Source organism: Tachysurus fulvidraco, chromosome 18 (genome assembly GCF_022655615.1).
Source record: "Tachysurus fulvidraco isolate hzauxx_2018 chromosome 18, HZAU_PFXX_2.0, whole genome shotgun sequence".
Classification (NCBI taxonomy): domain Eukaryota; kingdom Metazoa; phylum Chordata; class Actinopteri; order Siluriformes; family Bagridae; genus Tachysurus; species Tachysurus fulvidraco.
In genome coordinates this window covers 15050178-15071570 of record NC_062535.1, presented here as the reverse complement: position 1 = coordinate 15071570, position 21393 = coordinate 15050178, and the positions used below count along the sequence as shown (strand labels likewise).

The 21393-nt window shown below is 36.0% G+C and overlaps 1 protein-coding gene across 4 annotated transcripts; it reads left to right on the top strand.

Annotated features, from left to right (window-relative positions):
* Positions 1 to 13072: 13072 nt before the first annotated feature.
* LOC113663643 (B- and T-lymphocyte attenuator-like) lies at positions 13073 to 18100 on the top strand. 4 transcript variants are annotated; one of them, XM_047803493.1, is made up of 7 exons: positions 13073 to 13336; positions 13449 to 13539; positions 15325 to 15651; positions 15889 to 15939; positions 16104 to 16226; positions 16356 to 16396; positions 16475 to 18100. In XM_047803493.1, exons 1-7 carry the CDS (start codon positions 13304 to 13306, stop codon positions 16832 to 16834), a joined length of 1026 nt encoding a protein of 341 aa, XP_047659449.1. In that variant the 5' UTR covers positions 13073 to 13303; the 3' UTR covers positions 16835 to 18100. The 4 variants fall into 4 exon arrangements, with proteins under 4 accessions (XP_047659449.1, XP_047659448.1, XP_047659451.1 ...); XM_047803492.1 differs by having other exon boundaries at positions 15313 to 15651; XM_047803495.1 differs by having other exon boundaries at positions 13075 to 13347.
* Positions 18101 to 21393: the final 3293 nt, after the last annotated feature.

Here is a 21393-nt window from a genome sequence, read left to right as displayed (position 1 = left end):
ATGCCTTGGTTACCTTGTGACAGTTCTCATTACCTTGTGCTAGTACTCATTAATATTCAATGATCCAATTGGCTAACTGTTAAGATATGAGAGCATGACTATTCATTCACCCAGCGCAATAAGTAGCCTAGGCTAGAGGAACTTTGTTTACAATCTCCTGGAATTGCGGCAGAATGGCTTCTTCAGGTATATTGACGTTCAGCCATCCTTGCTGTATAGGAAACTCACTGAGCTACACGAATTCTGTGGGTGCAGTCTAAAGTGGGAGAGCTCATGAATAGTAATGAGTTCAATCACTTATACATTTACATTTATGGCATTTAGCAGATACCCTTATCCAGAGTGACTTACAACTGAGCAACTGAGGGTTAAGGGCCTTGCTCAGGGGCCCAGCAGTGGCAGATTGGTGGACCTGGGGCTCGAACCCATGACCTTCCAATCAGTAGCCCAGTATCAGTATCCCTTCTACCTGACCTGATTTCTCCACTTATTTCTTTTCAGTGGCTAGAGCTGACAGGGGAGGTAGCAATTCATTTTCACATTCCCGACACAACACAAACACATATGGACCTAACACATATCAAAAAATACAAGTAAAAACGGTTTGGTGTGGAAGGGCACCTTTAACCAGTCAGAGAGTGGGCACAAGTTCACCAAAACTGACCAGCTGAAGATCATGAGATGTTTTTCATTTATCCAGTTTAAGGGATCTTGTTCCAACGGTAGCCTCAGATTTCTTGGATTTGGCTGAAGATCTGCTGTTGTAACCCATTGTGAGATGCATTTCTGTGTAAAATAATTGTAAAGAGTTTGTTTTCGTTACCAAAGACACCGGAAAATCCTTCAGGTCATTCAACTCTGACCTCTGGAAAAACAAGGAAATGCTCCATACTTTGCACTTGTAGTATGTTCTTTAGGGTCAAATAAATATTTAGCAACTTGTTTTGGAGTGGTGTGTGGCTCTTTTCAAAAGTTATTGAACTGGATGCTCTGCCAATGGAGAACCCCATAGAATAGAGTGATGATGGAAATTGAACATCTAGAGTAAATAATAGCACATTAAAGACTTGTAGTATGTTCTTTAGGGTCAAATAAATATTTAGCAACTTGTTTTGGAGTGGTGTGTGCCTCTTTTCAAAAGTTATTGAACTGGATGCTCTGCCAATGGAGAACCCCATAGAATAGAGTGATGATGGAAATTGAACATCTAGAGTAAATAATAGCACATTAAAGACTTGTAGTATGTTCTTTAGGGTCAAATAAATATTTAGCAACTTGTTTTGGAGTGGTGTGTGCCTCTTTTCAAAAGTTATTGAACTGGATGCTCTGCCAATGGAGAACCCCATAGAATAGAGTGATGATGGAAATTGAACATCTAGAGTAAATAATAGCACATTAAAGACTTGTAGTATGTTCTTTAGGGTCAAATAAATATTTAGCAACTTGTTTTGGAGTGGTGTGTGCCTCTTTTCAAAAGTTATTGAACTGGATGCTCTGCCAATGGAGAACCCCATAGAATAGAGTGATGATGGAAATTGAACATCTAGAGTAAATAATAGCACATTAAAGACTTGTAGTATGTTCTTTAGGGTCAAATAAATATTTAGCAACTTGTTTGGAGTGGTGTGTGCCTCTTTTCAAAAGTTATTGAACTGGATGCTCTGCCAATGGAGAACCCCATAGAATAGAGTGATGATGGAAATTGAACATCTAGAGTAAATAATAGCACATTAAAGACTTGTAGTATGTTCTTTAGGGTCAAATAAATATTTAGCAACTTGTTTTGGAGTGGTGTGTGCCTCTTTTCAAAAGTTATTGAACTGGATGCTCTGCCAATGGAGAACCCCATAGAATAGAGTGATGATGGAAATTGAACATCTAGAGTAAATAATAGCACATTAAAGACTTGTAGTATGTTCTTTAGGGTCAAATAAATATTTAGCAACTTGTTTTGGAGTGGTGTGTGCCTCTTTTCAAAAGTTATTGAACTGGATGCTCTGCCAATGGAGAACCCCATAGAATAGAGTGATGATGGAAATTGAACATCTAGAGTAAATAATAGCACATTAAAGACTTGTAGTATGTTCTTTAGGGTCAAATAAATATTTAGCAACTTGTTTTGGAGTGGTGTGTGCCTCTTTTCAAAAGTTATTGAACTGGATGCTCTGCCAATGGAGAACCCCATAGAATAGAGTGATGATGGAAATTGAACATCTAGAGTAAATAATAGCACATTAAAGACTTGTAGTATGTTCTTTAGGGTCAAATAAATATTTAGCAACTTGTTTTGGAGTGGTGTGTGCCTCTTTTCAAAAGTTATTGAACTGGATGCTCTGCCAATGGAGAACCCCATAGAATAGAGTGATGATGGAAATTGAACATCTAGAGTAAATAATAGCACATTAAAGACTTGTAGTATGTTCTTTAGGGTCAAATAAATATTTAGCAACTTGTTTTGGAGTGGTGTGTGCCTCTTTTCAAAAGTTATTGAACTGGATGCTCTGCCAATGGAGAACCCCATAGAATAGAGTGATGATGGAAATTGAACATCTAGAGTAAATAATAGCACATTAAAGACTTGTAGTATGTTCTTTAGGGTCAAATAAATATTTAGCAACTTGTTTTGGAGTGGTGTGTGCCTCTTTTCAAAAGTTATTGAACTGGATGCTCTGCCAATGGAGAACCCCATAGAATAGAGTGATGATGGAAATTGAACATCTAGAGTAAATAATAGCACATTAAAGACTTGTAGTATGTTCTTTAGGGTCAAATAAATATTTAGCAACTTGTTTTGGAGTGGTGTGTGCCTCTTTTCAAAAGTTATTGAACTGGATGCTCTGCCAATGGAGAACCCCATAGAATAGAGTGATGATGGAAATTGAACATCTAGAGTAAATAATAGCACATTAAAGACTTGTAGTATGTTCTTTAGGGTCAAATAAATATTTAGCAACTTGTTTTGGAGTGGTGTGTGCCTCTTTTCAAAAGTTATTGAACTGGATGCTCTGCCAATGGAGAACCCCATAGAATAGAGTGATGATGGAAATTGAACATCTAGAGTAAATAATAGCACATTAAAGACTTGTAGTATGTTCTTTAGGGTCAAATAAATATTTAGCAACTTGTTTTGGAGTGGTGTGTGCCTCTTTTCAAAAGTTATTGAACTGGATGCTCTGCCAATGGAGAACCCCATAGAATAGAGTGATGATGGAAATTGAACATCTAGAGTAAATAATAGCACATTAAAGACTTGTAGTATGTTCTTTAGGGTCAAATAAATATTTAGCAACTTGTTTTGGAGTGGTGTGTGCCTCTTTTCAAAAGTTATTGAACTGGATGCTCTGCCAATGGAGAACCCCATAGAATAGAGTGATGATGGAAATTGAACATCTAGAGTAAATAATAGCACATTAAAGACTTGTAGTATGTTCTTTAGGGTCAAATAAATATTTAGCAACTTGTTTTGGAGTGGTGTGTGCCTCTTTTCAAAAGTTATTGAACTGGATGCTCTGCCAATGGAGAACCCCATAGAATAGAGTGATGATGGAAATTGAACATCTAGAGTAAATAATAGCACATTAAAGACTTGTAGTATGTTCTTTAGGGTCAAATAAATATTTAGCAACTTGTTTTGGAGTGGTGTGTGCCTCTTTTCAAAAGTTATTGAACTGGATGCTCTGCCAATGGAGAACCCCATAGAATAGAGTGATGATGGAAAGTGAACATCTAGAGTAAATAATAGCACATTAAAGACTTGTAGTATGTTCTTTAGGGTCAAATAAATATTTAGCAACTTGTTTTGGAGTGGTGTGTGCCTCTTTTCAAAAGTTATTGAACTGGATGCTCTGCCAATGGAGAACCCCATAGAATAGAGTGATGATGGAAATTGAACATCTAGAGTAAATAATAGCACATTAAAGACTTGTAGTATGTTCTTTAGGGTCAAATAAATATTTAGCAACTTGTTTTGGAGTGGTGTGTGCCTCTTTTCAAAAGTTATTGAACTGGATGCTCTGCCAATGGAGAACCCCATAGAATAGAGTGATGATGGAAATTGAACATCTAGAGTAAATAATAGCACATTAAAGACTTGTAGTATGTTCTTTAGGGTCAAATAAATATTTAGCAACTTGTTTTGGAGTGGTGTGTGCCTCTTTTCAAAAGTTATTGAACTGGATGCTCTGCCAATGGAGAACCCCATAGAATAGAGTGATGATGGAAATTGAACATCTAGAGTAAATAATAGCACATTAAAGACTTGTAGTATGTTCTTTAGGGTCAAATAAATATTTAGCAACTTGTTTTGGAGTGGTGTGTGCCTCTTTTCAAAAGTTATTGAACTGGATGCTCTGCCAATGGAGAACCCCATAGAATAGAGTGATGATGGAAATTGAACATCTAGAGTAAATAATAGCACATTAAAGACTTGTAGTATGTTCTTTAGGGTCAAATAAATATTTAGCAACTTGTTTTGGAGTGGTGTGTGCCTCTTTTCAAAAGTTATTGAACTGGATGCTCTGCCAATGGAGAACCCCATAGAATAGAGTGATGATGGAAATTGAACATCTAGAGTAAATAATAGCACATTAAAGACTTGTAGTATGTTCTTTAGGGTCAAATAAATATTTAGCAACTTGTTTTGGAGTGGTGTGTGCCTCTTTTCAAAAGTTATTGAACTGGATGCTCTGCCAATGGAGAACCCCATAGAATAGAGTGATGATGGAAATTGAACATCTAGAGTAAATAATAGCACATTAAAGACTTGTAGTATGTTCTTTAGGGTCAAATAAATATTTAGCAACTTGTTTTGGAGTGGTGTGTGCCTCTTTTCAAAAGTTATTGAACTGGATGCTCTGCCAATGGAGAACCCCATAGAATAGAGTGATGATGGAAATTGAACATCTAGAGTAAATAATAGCACATTAAAGACTTGTAGTATGTTCTTTAGGGTCAAATAAATATTTAGCAACTTGTTTTGGAGTGGTGTGTGCCTCTTTTCAAAAGTTATTGAACTGGATGCTCTGCCAATGGAGAACCCCATAGAATAGAGTGATGATGGAAATTGAACATCTAGAGTAAATAATAGCACATTAAAGACTTGTAGTATGTTCTTTAGGGTCAAATAAATATTTAGCAACTTGTTTTGGAGTGGTGTGTGCCTCTTTTCAAAAGTTATTGAACTGGATGCTCTGCCAATGGAGAACCCCATAGAATAGAGTGATGATGGAAATTGAACATCTAGAGTAAATAATAGCACATTAAAGACTTGTAGTATGTTCTTTAGGGTCAAATAAATATTTAGCAACTTGTTCTGGAGTGGTGTGTGACTCTTTTCAAAAGTTATTGAACTGGATGCTCTGCCAATGGAGAACCCCATAGAATAGAGTGATGATGGAAATTGAACATCTAGAGTAAATAATAGCACATTAAAGACTTGTAGTATGTTCTTTAGGGTCAAATAAATATTTAGCAACTTGTTTTGGAGTGGTGTGTGCCTCTTTTCAAAAGTTATTGAACTGGATGCTCTGCCAATGGAGAACCCCATAGAATAGAGTGATGATGGAAATTGAACATCTAGAGTAAATAATAGCACATTAAAGACTTGTAGTATGTTCTTTAGGGTCAAATAAATATTTAGCAACTTGTTTTGGAGTGGTGTGTGCCTCTTTTCAAAAGTTATTGAACTGGATGCTCTGCCAATGGAGAACCCCATAGAATAGAGTGATGATGGAAATTGAACATCTAGAGTAAATAATAGCACATTAAAGACTTGTAGTATGTTCTTTAGGGTCAAATAAATATTTAGCAACTTGTTTTGGAGTGGTGTGTGCCTCTTTTCAAAAGTTATTGAACTGGATGCTCTGCCAATGGAGAACCCCATAGAATAGAGTGATGATGGAAATTGAACATCTAGAGTAAATAATAGCACATTAAAGACTTGTAGTATGTTCTTTAGGGTCAAATAAATATTTAGCAACTTGTTTTGGAGTGGTGTGTGCCTCTTTTCAAAAGTTATTGAACTGGATGCTCTGCCAATGGAGAACCCCATAGAATAGAGTGATGATGGAAATTGAACATCTAGAGTAAATAATAGCACATTAAAGACTTGTAGTATGTTCTTTAGGGTCAAATAAATATTTAGCAACTTGTTTTGGAGTGGTGTGTGCCTCTTTTCAAAAGTTATTGAACTGGATGCTCTGCCAATGGAGAACCCCATAGAATAGAGTGATGATGGAAATTGAACATCTAGAGTAAATAATAGCACATTAAAGACTTGTAGTATGTTCTTTAGGGTCAAATAAATATTTAGCAACTTGTTTTGGAGTGGTGTGTGCCTCTTTTCAAAAGTTATTGAACTGGATGCTCTGCCAATGGAGAACCCCATAGAATAGAGTGATGATGGAAATTGAACATCTAGAGTAAATAATAGCACATTAAAGACTTGTAGTATGTTCTTTAGGGTCAAATAAATATTTAGCAACTTGTTTTGGAGTGGTGTGTGCCTCTTTTCAAAAGTTATTGAACTGGATGCTCTGCCAATGGAGAACCCCATAGAATAGAGTGATGATGGAAATTGAACATCTAGAGTAAATAATAGCACATTAAAGACTTGTAGTATGTTCTTTAGGGTCAAATAAATATTTAGCAACTTGTTTTGGAGTGGTGTGTGCCTCTTTTCAAAAGTTATTGAACTGGATGCTCTGCCAATGGAGAACCCCATAGAATAGAGTGATGATGGAAATTGAACATCTAGAGTAAATAATAGCACATTAAAGACTTGTAGTATGTTCTTTAGGGTCAAATAAATATTTAGCAACTTGTTTGGAGTGGTGTGTGCCTCTTTTCAAAAGTTATTGAACTGGATGCTCTGCCAATGGAGAACCCCATAGAATAGAGTGATGATGGAAATTGAACATCTAGAGTAAATAATAGCACATTAAAGACTTGTAGTATGTTCTTTAGGGTCAAATAAATATTTAGCAACTTGTTTTGGAGTGGTGTGTGCCTCTTTTCAAAAGTTATTGAACTGGATGCTCTGCCAATGGAGAACCCCATAGAATAGAGTGATGATGGAAATTGAACATCTAGAGTAAATAATAGCACATTAAAGACTTGTAGTATGTTCTTTAGGGTCAAATAAATATTTAGCAACTTGTTTTGGAGTGGTGTGTGCCTCTTTTCAAAAGTTATTGAACTGGATGCTCTGCCAATGGAGAACCCCATAGAATAGAGTGATGATGGAAATTGAACATCTAGAGTAAATAATAGCACATTAAAGACTTGTAGTATGTTCTTTAGGGTCAAATAAATATTTAGCAACTTGTTTTGGAGTGGTGTGTGCCTCTTTTCAAAAGTTATTGAACTGGATGCTCTGCCAATGGAGAACCCCATAGAATAGAGTGATGATGGAAATTGAACATCTAGAGTAAATAATAGCACATTAAAGACTTGTAGTATGTTCTTTAGGGTCAAATAAATATTTAGCAACTTGTTTTGGAGTGGTGTGTGCCTCTTTTCAAAAGTTATTGAACTGGATGCTCTGCCAATGGAGAACCCCATAGAATAGAGTGATGATGGAAATTGAACATCTAGAGTAAATAATAGCACATTAAAGACTTGTAGTATGTTCTTTAGGGTCAAATAAATATTTAGCAACTTGTTTTGGAGTGGTGTGTGCCTCTTTTCAAAAGTTATTGAACTGGATGCTCTGCCAATGGAGAACCCCATAGAATAGAGTGATGATGGAAATTGAACATCTAGAGTAAATAATAGCACATTAAAGACTTGTAGTATGTTCTTTAGGGTCAAATAAATATTTAGCAACTTGTTTTGGAGTGGTGTGTGCCTCTTTTCAAAAGTTATTGAACTGGATGCTCTGCCAATGGAGAACCCCATAGAATAGAGTGATGATGGAAATTGAACATCTAGAGTAAATAATAGCACATTAAAGACTTGTAGTATGTTCTTTAGGGTCAAATAAATATTTAGCAACTTGTTTTGGAGTGGTGTGTGCCTCTTTTCAAAAGTTATTGAACTGGATGCTCTGCCAATGGAGAACCCCATAGAATAGAGTGATGATGGAAATTGAACATCTAGAGTAAATAATAGCACATTAAAGACTTGTAGTATGTTCTTTAGGGTCAAATAAATATTTAGCAACTTGTTTTGGAGTGGTGTGTGCCTCTTTTCAAAAGTTATTGAACTGGATGCTCTGCCAATGGAGAACCCCATAGAATAGAGTGATGATGGAAATTGAACATCTAGAGTAAATAATAGCACATTAAAGACTTGTAGTATGTTCTTTAGGGTCAAATAAATATTTAGCAACTTGTTTTGGAGTGGTGTGTGACTCTTTTCAAAAGTTATTGAACTGGATGCTCTGCCAATGGAGAACCCCATAGAATAGAGTGATGATGGAAATTGAACATCTAGAGTAAATAATAGCACATTAAAGACTTGTAGTATGTTCTTTAGGGTCAAATAAATATTTAGCAACTTGTTTTGGAGTGGTGTGTGCCTCTTTTCAAAAGTTATTGAACTGGATGCTCTGCCAATGGAGAACCCCATAGAATAGAGTGATGATGGAAATTGAACATCTAGAGTAAATAATAGCACATTAAAGACTTGTAGTATGTTCTTTAGGGTCAAATAAATATTTAGCAACTTGTTTTGGAGTGGTGTGTGCCTCTTTTCAAAAGTTATTGAACTGGATGCTCTGCCAATGGAGAACCCCATAGAATAGAGTGATGATGGAAATTGAACATCTAGAGTAAATAATAGCACATTAAAGACTTGTAGTATGTTCTTTAGGGTCAAATAAATATTTAGCAACTTGTTTTGGAGTGGTGTGTGCCTCTTTTCAAAAGTTATTGAACTGGATGCTCTGCCAATGGAGAACCCCATAGAATAGAGTGATGATGGAAATTGAACATCTAGAGTAAATAATAGCACATTAAAGACTTGTAGTATGTTCTTTAGGGTCAAATAAATATTTAGCAACTTGTTTTGGAGTGGTGTGTGCCTCTTTTCAAAAGTTATTGAACTGGATGCTCTGCCAATGGAGAACCCCATAGAATAGAGTGATGATGGAAATTGAACATCTAGAGTAAATAATAGCACATTAAAGACTTGTAGTATGTTCTTTAGGGTCAAATAAATATTTAGCAACTTGTTTTGGAGTGGTGTGTGCCTCTTTTCAAAAGTTATTGAACTGGATGCTCTGCCAATGGAGAACCCCATAGAATAGAGTGATGATGGAAATTGAACATCTAGAGTAAATAATAGCACATTAAAGACTTGTAGTATGTTCTTTAGGGTCAAATAAATATTTAGCAACTTGTTTTGGAGTGGTGTGTGCCTCTTTTCAAAAGTTATTGAACTGGATGCTCTGCCAATGGAGAACCCCATAGAATAGAGTGATGATGGAAATTGAACATCTAGAGTAAATAATAGCACATTAAAGACTTGTAGTATGTTCTTTAGGGTCAAATAAATATTTAGCAACTTGTTTTGGAGTGGTGTGTGCCTCTTTTCAAAAGTTATTGAACTGGATGCTCTGCCAATGGAGAACCCCATAGAATAGAGTGATGATGGAAATTGAACATCTAGAGTAAATAATAGCACATTAAAGACTTGTAGTATGTTCTTTAGGGTCAAATAAATATTTAGCAACTTGTTTTGGAGTGGTGTGTGCCTCTTTTCAAAAGTTATTGAACTGGATGCTCTGCCAATGGAGAACCCCATAGAATAGAGTGATGATGGAAATTGAACATCTAGAGTAAATAATAGCACATTAAAGACTTGTAGTATGTTCTTTAGGGTCAAATAAATATTTAGCAACTTGTTTTGGAGTGGTGTGTGCCTCTTTTCAAAAGTTATTGAACTGGATGCTCTGCCAATGGAGAACCCCATAGAATAGAGTGATGATGGAAATTGAACATCTAGAGTAAATAATAGCACATTAAAGACTTGTAGTATGTTCTTTAGGGTCAAATAAATATTTAGCAACTTGTTTTGGAGTGGTGTGTGCCTCTTTTCAAAAGTTATTGAACTGGATGCTCTGCCAATGGAGAACCCCATAGAATAGAGTGATGATGGAAATTGAACATCTAGAGTAAATAATAGCACATTAAAGACTTGTAGTATGTTCTTTAGGGTCAAATAAATATTTAGCAACTTGTTTGGAGTGGTGTGTGCCTCTTTTCAAAAGTTATTGAACTGGATGCTCTGCCAATGGAGAACCCCATAGAATAGAGTGATGATGGAAATTGAACATCTAGAGTAAATAATAGCACATTAAAGACTTGTAGTATGTTCTTTAGGGTCAAATAAATATTTAGCAACTTGTTTTGGAGTGGTGTGTGCCTCTTTTCAAAAGTTATTGAACTGGATGCTCTGCCAATGGAGAACCCCATAGAATAGAGTGATGATGGAAATTGAACATCTAGAGTAAATAATAGCACATTAAAGACTTGTAGTATGTTCTTTAGGGTCAAATAAATATTTAGCAACTTGTTTTGGAGTGGTGTGTGCCTCTTTTCAAAAGTTATTGAACTGGATGCTCTGCCAATGGAGAACCCCATAGAATAGAGTGATGATGGAAATTGAACATCTAGAGTAAATAATAGCACATTAAAGACTTGTAGTATGTTCTTTAGGGTCAAATAAATATTTATTATGTTTACAATCATCCTTTATGCACTTTGTGTAGTACCATGTAGTGTACTTAATTCTGTGTTGTCTCTTGTAGCTTGTTGTTTTATGTAGCGCCACAGATCTAGAGGAACGTTGTCTCATGTCACTGTATGCTGCACCAGATGTTTATGGTTGAAATGAAAATAAAAGCTTCTTGAATTGAATGGAGTTTATTTACACCCTCAGAACTGCTGCTCACTAGAAGTTTTTTTTTTTGTTTTTTTTTTTTTGGTTGTTGTTTTTGGTATGTTCTGTCGTTTGTGAAAATCTCAGCATGTTCTATAATACTCAAAATCACTGGGATCAGACTTCACCTGTTTTGGTGTTTGATGTGAACATTTAACAAGGCTCTGTATTAGTATATGATTTGCTCCTGATTGGCTGACTGTATAAACGCACAAATGAACAGGTTTACAGAAGTTCCTAATAAAGATTGTGTTAGAGTCTTATGTCTACACTAACAGGAAAGTACTTCTAACATTGCAAGATACTGATAATGATACTAGATGGAGGTCTGGCTTGCACATTTGCTTCTTACCTCTGGGGCTTGTGGTTTGGTCACTGCGTACACCTTGTGCGTGTGTAGTAGGCATGTTCTTTTTTGCACTTTGGTGGTTTCCTCTGGGTTCAAAGACGTGTTGAATGTTGATTGGCATCTCTAAATTGTCCATCTTGTAGAGGGTACAGTAAGTGGTTACAGAAAATGGGCGGATGCATTATGTGTTATTATATTTTAGTTTCAGACGATTTCTTATAATCATGTATTCTCCTGAAATAGAATTGATTAGATTAATATTGCTTATTTTGACTGTAAACTTAAATGAAGAACTGTTTCTTGTAGTGAAAATTTATGAACTTAACTGTACTGTGTATTCGCTGGGAGTAATCTGACGTGAAGTGTTTTAAAGCTTGCTGTCGAATTCCACACCGAGAGAAAGCTTCAATCATATAGAATCACAGCCTGACAAGTTGCAGGAAGTTAACTGTAACCATATGACCATATATACTGTAGAAGTGTTAACCTTGAGAATAGACAAAAAAGACATTAGTAGCACTAATCGTCGTTGACGAGATATGTTTGGGAGATGAGAATTGGTTGGGGGACGAGATGTTGGCCGTCAAGAAGGCATAAAGGGAATCAAACCCGACAGCCAAATCCAACTGGCAACAGTAATGATGTAATTATAAATATAAAATTATGTATTTTTATACAGAATGTATAAAAGCCTGCCTTGAATTACATCGTGTGTGCATTCTAGTGTAGATGACCTCAGTACATGTTATACTCTGTGTGCATCATACAACAAACTCAAGTTTACACATGGAAAGTGCTTCTTGGTTTGTTATAATCTTTGAAACCTAATAATGTTTACTTATTCTAAAACTGTTTGATTATTTGTGTGAGTTTTTATTTGTAATCTTCTTTTTATTTTTACATATATTACACACATTTATCTGTATTTACTACTTTTAATAAAAACAAGGCCTCCCATTGTGAGGATCCTGAAAAGACAAAAAGGTCTAGGTTTACCTCCTTCATTTAAAGATTCAAACAATAGATTAGATAGAAGAACTTGAAGAGGATCCTTTGTTAGAAGACCGAGGGGACTTCGAAGGACACCTGCGTTCAAGTTAAGACTAACTCTGATAGTTGATCTTGTGTTTTCAATACTAACCCATGCAAACTAGTACACATCTGTTAGTGGGAGGGCGGAAGGGTTTTTATGCAATCCAAAAACATGTGTCACTATGTGTCATAACATCAGGTCAACTCCTTGTTGGGTTATTGGTTGGCGTGTTGTGAGAGTTTTGTGAAACAAGTGATAGATTCTTCTGTGTTTTTTTTTCCATTGCTATTAATACTGTTCGTGTACAATTTTGTTCTACGTTCAAGGCTTTAAGAGGTAAGAAAGAGCGCGCACATACATTGTACATCACATAGTATACGTCTCTGTCTAGATACTTCAGGGAAAGGGTTATGCCTCACCCTGTATTGTAGTTAGCATGGGAAGTATAGCATAGTTAGGATTTTAGTTTCACTTTTGTTTGTAGATTAGCGTGACTAAAATAAGGCAGTGTTAGGTAAGTGTGTTTTGACTTGTTTGTTTCTTTCCTTTGTGCGTCGACAATTGTCCAGTCCTATCTGTAGTAGAAGTACGAAACCATTTGTATATAATTGTATATATTATTGTAAATAAGACTGCCATGTTGTACAGTAAAGAAAAATCAACACAAGCATTGTGTCTGGTTATGTAATTACTGTTGTTGGCTAGTTATGGTAATTATCACAAGGAACCGATTAGCCTTTTCCATCCCTTCACAGCCACACTGGTCATCACTAGTTGCTGACTCTGAGAACCTCCTAGACTTAACTGGGTCTTAACTGGGTCATAACACCCAGTTTTCCCAGGACAGACTTTGGATCCATTGACCAATATAAACAGATATCCAGAGTGTATTCTTCAGTACTGATCCACAGGATGGAGCTGTTGAGTTGCAACTTGAAACCATGTTGCCGTTCACATCAAACCACAGGACTTGAGGTGTCAAACGTACAGAGTGGGAGAAACAGAAGTAGAAAAAGGGGAAGCTACTTTAAGAAAGCGTGATGCGAACGGATGAGACAAGAACAAATGTGCAGGTAGAAAAAAGGTTTGCACTTTCACCCTTTCTGTTTAAAACACTGCTGATGTGAGTTAACGCTGTGTGTGCTAGCACCATCAGGCACACCTGACTTTGTATGTGTTATAAAGAGGTTCTTCATGGCGCGCTGCGTCTTCCACATCATCTGGATTCTTATCATCCACCTGTGGCTCTCACTACTAATCACCGGTACTACAGAAGGTAAGTCAGAGGCTTTAACCTACATCATTTACTATGTCAAAATGTTTTTTATTCATATAATAATGTATATGGTAGCACTCGGTCAATCGCTCTCTCACTCGGCAAATGACCTTCAGCTTTAGCTTTAATTGGGTTAGAAGCATTGCAATTAATGAAAAAATGAAAATCCATAGTAAACTCTGGTCTAAAAAACATGGCCTTCATCAGAGAATCAGTGAATAATCATCTGCTCGCTTCTCTGCTATGGTTTTCTGTAGACTAGGTTTCTTACTGTTGTGGTTAATACTCTATGTTTCATGTTAAAGTGCAAGAAGTGGATTTCAAACCTTTAAATGTGTAAACTTATTAGTGTGAACTTCCTCAGCCAAGTTCATTCTCTACTTGTACAGTTTAGTTGGGGAAATATCAGATCAGCAACTGTCTTATTTTTATAATAAACTTTATTTTGGCCAGAGATCTCTATATATACATATATTACACATATAAGATAAGATAAGATATGAGGAACTTTGTTAAGAGATTTTTTGTGGCATCGTCTGTGGTTCTGGACAATACAATAAAAAATTTCATAATTTCATTTCAAACTGGACTGAAGTAAATCCAAGTAAAAAAATTAAGTGTTGCGCTGTTTGCTTGTCTGTTTTTTGCGTTCTTTATTCATCTACATAGTCTGTATATATAATCATGTATACAGTTTATTTATTTAAATCTAAATAATACAAAATGTATATAATAAATACAAAAAAATAATTCAGCTCGTTCTTTCCTCCCCTTCACATACATAGTTTGATTTAACCTACCTATATATATATATGTGTGTGTGTGTGTGTGTGTGTGTGTGTGTGTGTGTGTGTGTGTGTGTGTGTATATAGATATATATATATAGATATATTTACATTTACAGCATTTGGCAGACGCCCTTATACAGAGCAACGTACATAAGTGCTGAAATCTCTACATTGAATATATTAATGCTGGTTCACTAGGTTACATACTTAAAATACCATGAGTTTAAAACATTTGTTCAAAGTTACAATGAAAAAGTGTCTCAAGGTTGTATTTTTTTATTTTTTTATTTTTTTAATGCAAAAGATAAGGAAAGAAGTGCTAGTTGAATATAATATACGACATGTAATATATACTAAAGAAAATTGGCTAAGACAAAAATACGAAAGCTTGTGTCTTGCTAACAAGATAGTGTTAAAATGTTACTGGAACTGTATAGCGGGAAATAAATGTACTAAAGTTTTAGTAAAGTTTAACTAAAGTTTTAAACTTTGTATTTATGCTAATATATCCCCCAAAACACACACGTACACACACTATATTCTCCTCTTATGTAGCTTTCCTCGTGTTTCTAATCTAATTTTGCACTAAAGCAGTGTCTGGTAAACAGGATGTGCCCCTTCAGCTCAAGATGGAGGAGGTGGGGGGCTCACCTTCATCCCATCACCCACCCACAGTGAACAATACACATCTACTCTTACACAAAAAAGTGTCAATGATTCTCATTTTTGAGAATTACCACTGATTTGTGTGTGTAGGGGGTGAGATGTTGATGAGGATGAGTCAAGGTTCAGTTTCATTGATAGTTATCTTTCAGCACCACTGCTAAGAAAATGGCTCTAGGGAGAACGCAACAAAAAGTGCAGGATGAGATTTAAGCAAATGACTTTTAGAAAGCTGAGGAGCCGTATTTATCTTGAAGATCTCTGCAGATCTGTGTACTTTGGTGTATGTTTGCATTATTCTTTTTAATTGTGTTTTCTTTATAAAATAATACAGACTGTTTCCCAGCTATCCGGGTACCACGCAACACAGTGTGGAAAGCTCGTGAAATGGACAACCTGAGGATCAACTGTACTGTAGAAAGTGAATCAAACTGTTGGAACAAAATATACGTCACATGGTGCAAAATTGATTTGAAGAATGAATGCATCCATTTGAATCATTCTAATCACACCACAACTGAATGGAAACATATTAATGAGAGTCCAAGGCTGTTCTTCCTGATATTCCAAAACGTATCCATGCAGGATGCTGGTCTTTACAGATGTATGATCATATCACCTGCACCTAGTATCAGCCATAATATCAATGTCACGGTGACAGGTAAATACATCATGCTTATACATGCACTGTAGATATTTTGTATTTTGTATGAGTTAAAAGAACATATAAACAGAGAATATAAATACGACACTTAACAGACACTGACAAACAAAGACCCCTTTTCGGTTTTATTTACCCAAATTTCTATTTCATACTATTTGAACCCAGTTGAGATTTAGTTTTTGAACTGTCAGTGCAGATTTAATGATCATATCATCAATTCTATCATTTGTTCAGAATATGTTCCGGATTCTAGCACTGCATCTCAAGTAACACAAGGAACAACAAGTAAGGACTAATTTTATGAACAAATTTTCTAATATTTTGACTTGGGGGTTTTTTTTTGGCCAGTACAGACATATTGAGTCTTCGAAGCCAGATAACTTCTGCTCATTAACTGTAACAGAATTGAAATTCTAGTGATGACGTGCAATCTTTTTTTTAACCTTCAGTCAATGCAAATACAAATACGACTGCACATCCGACATGGCCGCAGTCCTACGTGTACATCTGCAGTGGGGTTGGGGTGCTGGTCTTCATAGTGGTTGTGTCTGTAATTTTCATCTGCTGTCGAGGTGCGTGTTTTTTTTGTTTGTTTCTTTCTTTCCTCTGTTCCCTACATACCCAAAATAGTATTCAGTAGTGGTCTGTACTGGACATGTACAAGAGTTTCAGTGACACAGGTTTCTGTTCACTTTAAACAGGGAAGAAGAAATCAGTTAAAAAAACAATACACCAGAATCAGGTACAGTATCTATTTATCTTACTGAATTAAGCTACTGATTAACAATGCTAATTTCTCATGATCCAATCCACTCTATAGTGCACGCCATCCCCAGTGGCTGATCATGCTCCACCGGTATATCCCAGGGAGTTTCCACAGAAATCCCAAACTCTTCCTGCCCAAGTCAGTCTTTCAGCATCCTGTACCTATGACACGCCTCCTGCCAGAGTTAGAGTTTCATCTCTAAGAGACAGACCATCAGCGGGAAGACATCCTGTCAGTCAGGGACTGCGGAGACAATGCCACAACCGTCTGGAAGTGGAAGATTTAGAAGAGGTTGCAGAAGAGAATCCTTTGATATATGCCTCCCTAAATCACGGGGCTGTGCCACAAAGACCGGTTCGAGTCGCTCATGTACAGATTGAAGCATCAGAATATGCTGCCATTAAACTCACATAACTCTAACAGTCCTAAAGCTACAGGAAACTAAACACAGTTTATTTTTCCTAACATTTTAAAGCCAGTCTGGACTTATGTATTTTGCTGTAGGACTGTTGGTTGAATACACAGACAGCACAAACCTATATCTTGAACAAATTCAGTTTGTTCACAATATTCACACTTTATAGTTTGTGACAGCATGCTAAGGGTGGAATGAGGGCAATTCGTGAGTGATGACTAAGATAAATACAAGATGCATACCAGCTTTGTGTAACTGTGATGACCTAGATCTATACCAACCGAGGTATTACTGATGTCCATACCAACAAAGTCCCCAAGCCACAAGCTTTTTTTTTACCCCAAGCCGATGTCAATTGAGATCAAGACAAGACCAAGACCCAGAACAACTGAGATCAATACAAGCTCAAGACCCACACCAATAAAGACCATGACAAGAATAAGGACCATACTAACCAAAACCAAAAACAGACATAGACCATTTCCATCTAAGGCCAGGAAAATTTCCAGGCCCATACCATCTGAGATAAAGACAAGACTAAAATCCATAGCAACTGAGGTCAAGACAAGACCGAGATCCATAGCAACTGAGATCAAGACAAGACCGAGATCCATAGCAACTGAGACCAAGACAAGACCGAGATCCATAGCAGCTAGGGTCAAAACAAGACTGAGATCAAGACATTTAAACAAGAAATTATTATTCCTCATGTTAAAAACTTATTATTAAGACCAGACTGTATCCAAGATCAGGATATAGTGACCTCAAGAAAGAACACAGAAAAGTGAACCATGTAAAGTGAAGTAAATACACCGAAATAATTTCTCTTTCAGAAATACATCTAAGTACTGTGTAAAATGGGCGAGCTACACAAGATTTATTTAACACAGATTTGGATATTAGGGGACAAAAAAATCAGAAATTGTTGGTAGGAAAGGAAAAAAAAAAGTCCAGATCTGATTCAGCTTTCAGTTTTTAAAAATGATCACTGTATGAAGTTGATTATTTCTTAACAAGGTTTAATATATGACTATACTGTACGTGTATGATAGATCACTTGTGTCTTTAATAACAAAGCTGTAGCATGCATCTATACGGCATTGTCTTTACTAATATTGTTTTTTTTTCCTACCTGGGGCATGAAACTTAAAATACTCATGCACAATTGAATTTCTCTGAGAAAATACTTCTTAATGCTTTATAATTAAATGTATGATTTTCTTCATGTGAAATGTGATTGTTTAATATAAAGCTAGTTTTACTGACGTGCTTCATGTTCTATCTCCTTACAGACTTTTTAAGTACACTAGGCATTAACTTCAAATTTGTGTACTCTCTGGTTGAAAGGTTATCTTTTGAACGTTGTGTGTGGAGTTACTAGATAGTTTTAGGTCCACATTTGGTTATCATCTGACCGACCAGTTCCCCATCATGAGCCATACATCCTCAATGTAAGAAGGAACCTGTACGGTTTATGAAAGCTCTCATTGTACACACTGTGAGTGATCTTGTGATGGACTGCAGGAAGATTTGCATTTATAATCCGTTTCTCAAAAAAGTTCCCGTTCAGTATATGTGGATACTGATTCCTGCTTCTCCGTGAGCATCTCTTAAGGGACATGCTTAAGAATTGATAATATGAGGTTCGTAATTTTGACTTGAAACAAACTTAAAAGAGAGAGAGAGCGCATGGTGGGACAGCATTGTGCAAAGAAGAACTGTGGGGAGCCCACAAACATTACAATTGATCACGCTTCCTGTTTGAGAAAGTGATGAAACGGAACAAAGTGAGGTGTACTGGGGTCTGACCGTAACCTGTTTCTTTTAGCTACACCAGATGAGAAGCATGTCTTTTATGACAAACAGTACTTGTGTGTGTGTGTGTGTGTGTGTGTGTGTGTGTGTACTAGTTATTCCACACTGTGCAGCTGAGTGTATCAATCACATAACTCTAACACGACGTGAAACAGATGTTTACGAGACGAAACAGAGCTGAGCATTTAAATATTCTCTGAATACCTTGCAGATCCATCATGTGTGAATCCTTTCAGGTGTTTTTGCAAATTTACTTATCCTGGGTTGTGTTTCTGCTTTGTATATTCTGCTAAATAGATGTTACTAGTTCATAAAAGGAGTGTTAAACATACAGGGTGCACAGTGTGGGTTTGGTTTTGCCTGATAGAACTTCTAATATATGTGTTTTAGATTAAAAATCACCTTCTGAGTTTAAGAACAGACAAGGGGTCAACGATGTGTAAATGTTCATTAGGAACCTAAATAATTTCTGTAACTGTTGTAAAGCAAAAATAGTATTCTTATAAATTGTCATGCAAATATAACTTTTTTATTTATTTCTGAAATATCTGAAAACATGGACAAATATCAAACATATGGACACTTTAGTAACACTCCTTTAAAAAAAAAAAGGTAATAAATTCACATTTAAGAGCAATTGTGGCCATGTGTTTTCACTCACTCACTCACTCATTTTCTACCGCTTTATCCGACGTGTTTTCAGTCTGCTAAAAAGTTTTTTTTTGTTGTTGTTTTTTGAAAAGGCTCACTTTCTGTTATGCAGCTTGTTGCCTAAATGACTTTGCCATGCTATAATTAGTCCTCTGCAATGGCTGTGCACATTTAAAGGAATCGAGTGGATTCAGTAAGTGAGGTTGATTTACTCAATGCGGTGAAGATTGTTATCAATTGGATAGCTTTAATCTGCTACTGTTTCAAAACACAGCATGTGAATCGTACAGAAAATTCAGGATTTATGAGGGATATCACCCTATACTTTTAGTTCAATAAGTATTTTCCGGTGATGAGTCCTTTTGATTAAAGTTGATTCTTTGAGTCTGTGAGCGTCTGTTTACCTTGAACACTGGCTTTTATGAAGCATGTTAGAGGATGCTGTGAAAGGGGATGTATAATTTGTGGGTTTTAGCAGCAAGAGTGCAGTGCATGCACAAGTAAGATGATTGACAGCTTGTTCAAGCTATCCTTGCTCCATCACTCCCTTCTGGTCTACCACCCTGCAGTTTCACAATTAACCTCAAACGTTAGCACACCTGACGTCAATCCTCTGGCTTTGTTTTACTAATTACCTGAAGTGAAGTCATGTGTCATTTGTTTCATAATGACAAAGTGACAACTTACAAATCTTAATCAGAAACTTTATTACTTTAATCAAATGTAAGTTGTTGTTTTTTTTACACTGATAAATTTTGGCTAATCTATTTCAACAACTTTCCAGGTATCTATCTAATTCATTAAGTATTCTGTTTTGCCCCCAGCAGATGCTAGCTATTACCCAGCTACATTAATGTGACCACTTAACCAGTTAAATAAGATTGTTGATTATGGTCTAGGTTAAGTTTGTAATATTAAACTAGCTCATTTTCACCCAAAACATAGTTAACACGGTTTAAATGAGCAGGTTACTTGTTGACTAGCTAGCAAAACATTGGCTAGGTTTTCTTTCAAGTATATTGATTTTTATCTGCTTTACACTTATGAGTCTTATCCCACTTTGTTGATATTAAATTTGAATAAAAACTAGCATAAATATAATTACTTATAATAAAGACTTATATTTTTTGCTACTTTAGATCATCCTGTTTACTCATGACACACTGGTTGTTTAGGATTTTTTTTGTTTGTTTTTTTAAGATATTGATATTTCAACATTTTAATTTCCATTTTATTTTCTGATAAAAATGAATTTTGCAAAATTTGAAGATTGAATAAAAGAGCTAGTCTCTGTTTGTCCACTAGGAGGGAGGACATAGCAATAAACCCAGCTAGTCATTAGCATTTTTCAGTCCTTATAAGGGCTTTTCAAGCATGAAATAATTCTCTTTTTCCTTCTCCCTGTGATATACACTTCAGTGATGTTTTGTCACCTGACTCTATCTACCTAGCTGCTTTTTTTTAACTATTTGTTACCATTCTACCATGGTATCTTTTCGCACTGGTACCGTGATGTAGCCGTGATAACAAAAGCAAAATAAAAGCAATAACGGACCTGCTTCATGGCGGAGTTTCATAACCCTGGTGGTAAAAAGTCGTGTTTTATAACCCTGCTTTTACCTTTCACAAGTAAAACATTGTACCTCTGCCTGGGGTTAACCTCTAGATTAAAGCCCCTCTCAGAAAACAAAACAAAACAAAAAAAAAAACACTTCAAAGGGTTGAATTTGTTTTGTATTGCAGCGGTTTGTTCGTGTCTTCTGAATGCACCATGAGTTCAGATGCTCCTTTATAAAGTTCACTGCAGAAACCAGGCTGGTGATGTCTCCTCAGCCTTATTTTCCTTGCGAATCGAAAACATCTCTTTTCTGAATCACGTTCATTTCCGCTTCAATATTCCTCATTAAAGTGATATTACACCAGAGAAGCAGTTTGTTTCGGTTCCTTTTTAATACATTTGAGGCTCTTTCACATCATTGTTCAGTTTCATCCTGAGCTACAATAACAGGATTAATTCAAAAAAGTTTCAGTTACATTAAACAATAGTGGATAAAAGTTTCAGTTACATAAAAAAATGTGGTCTCATTATATA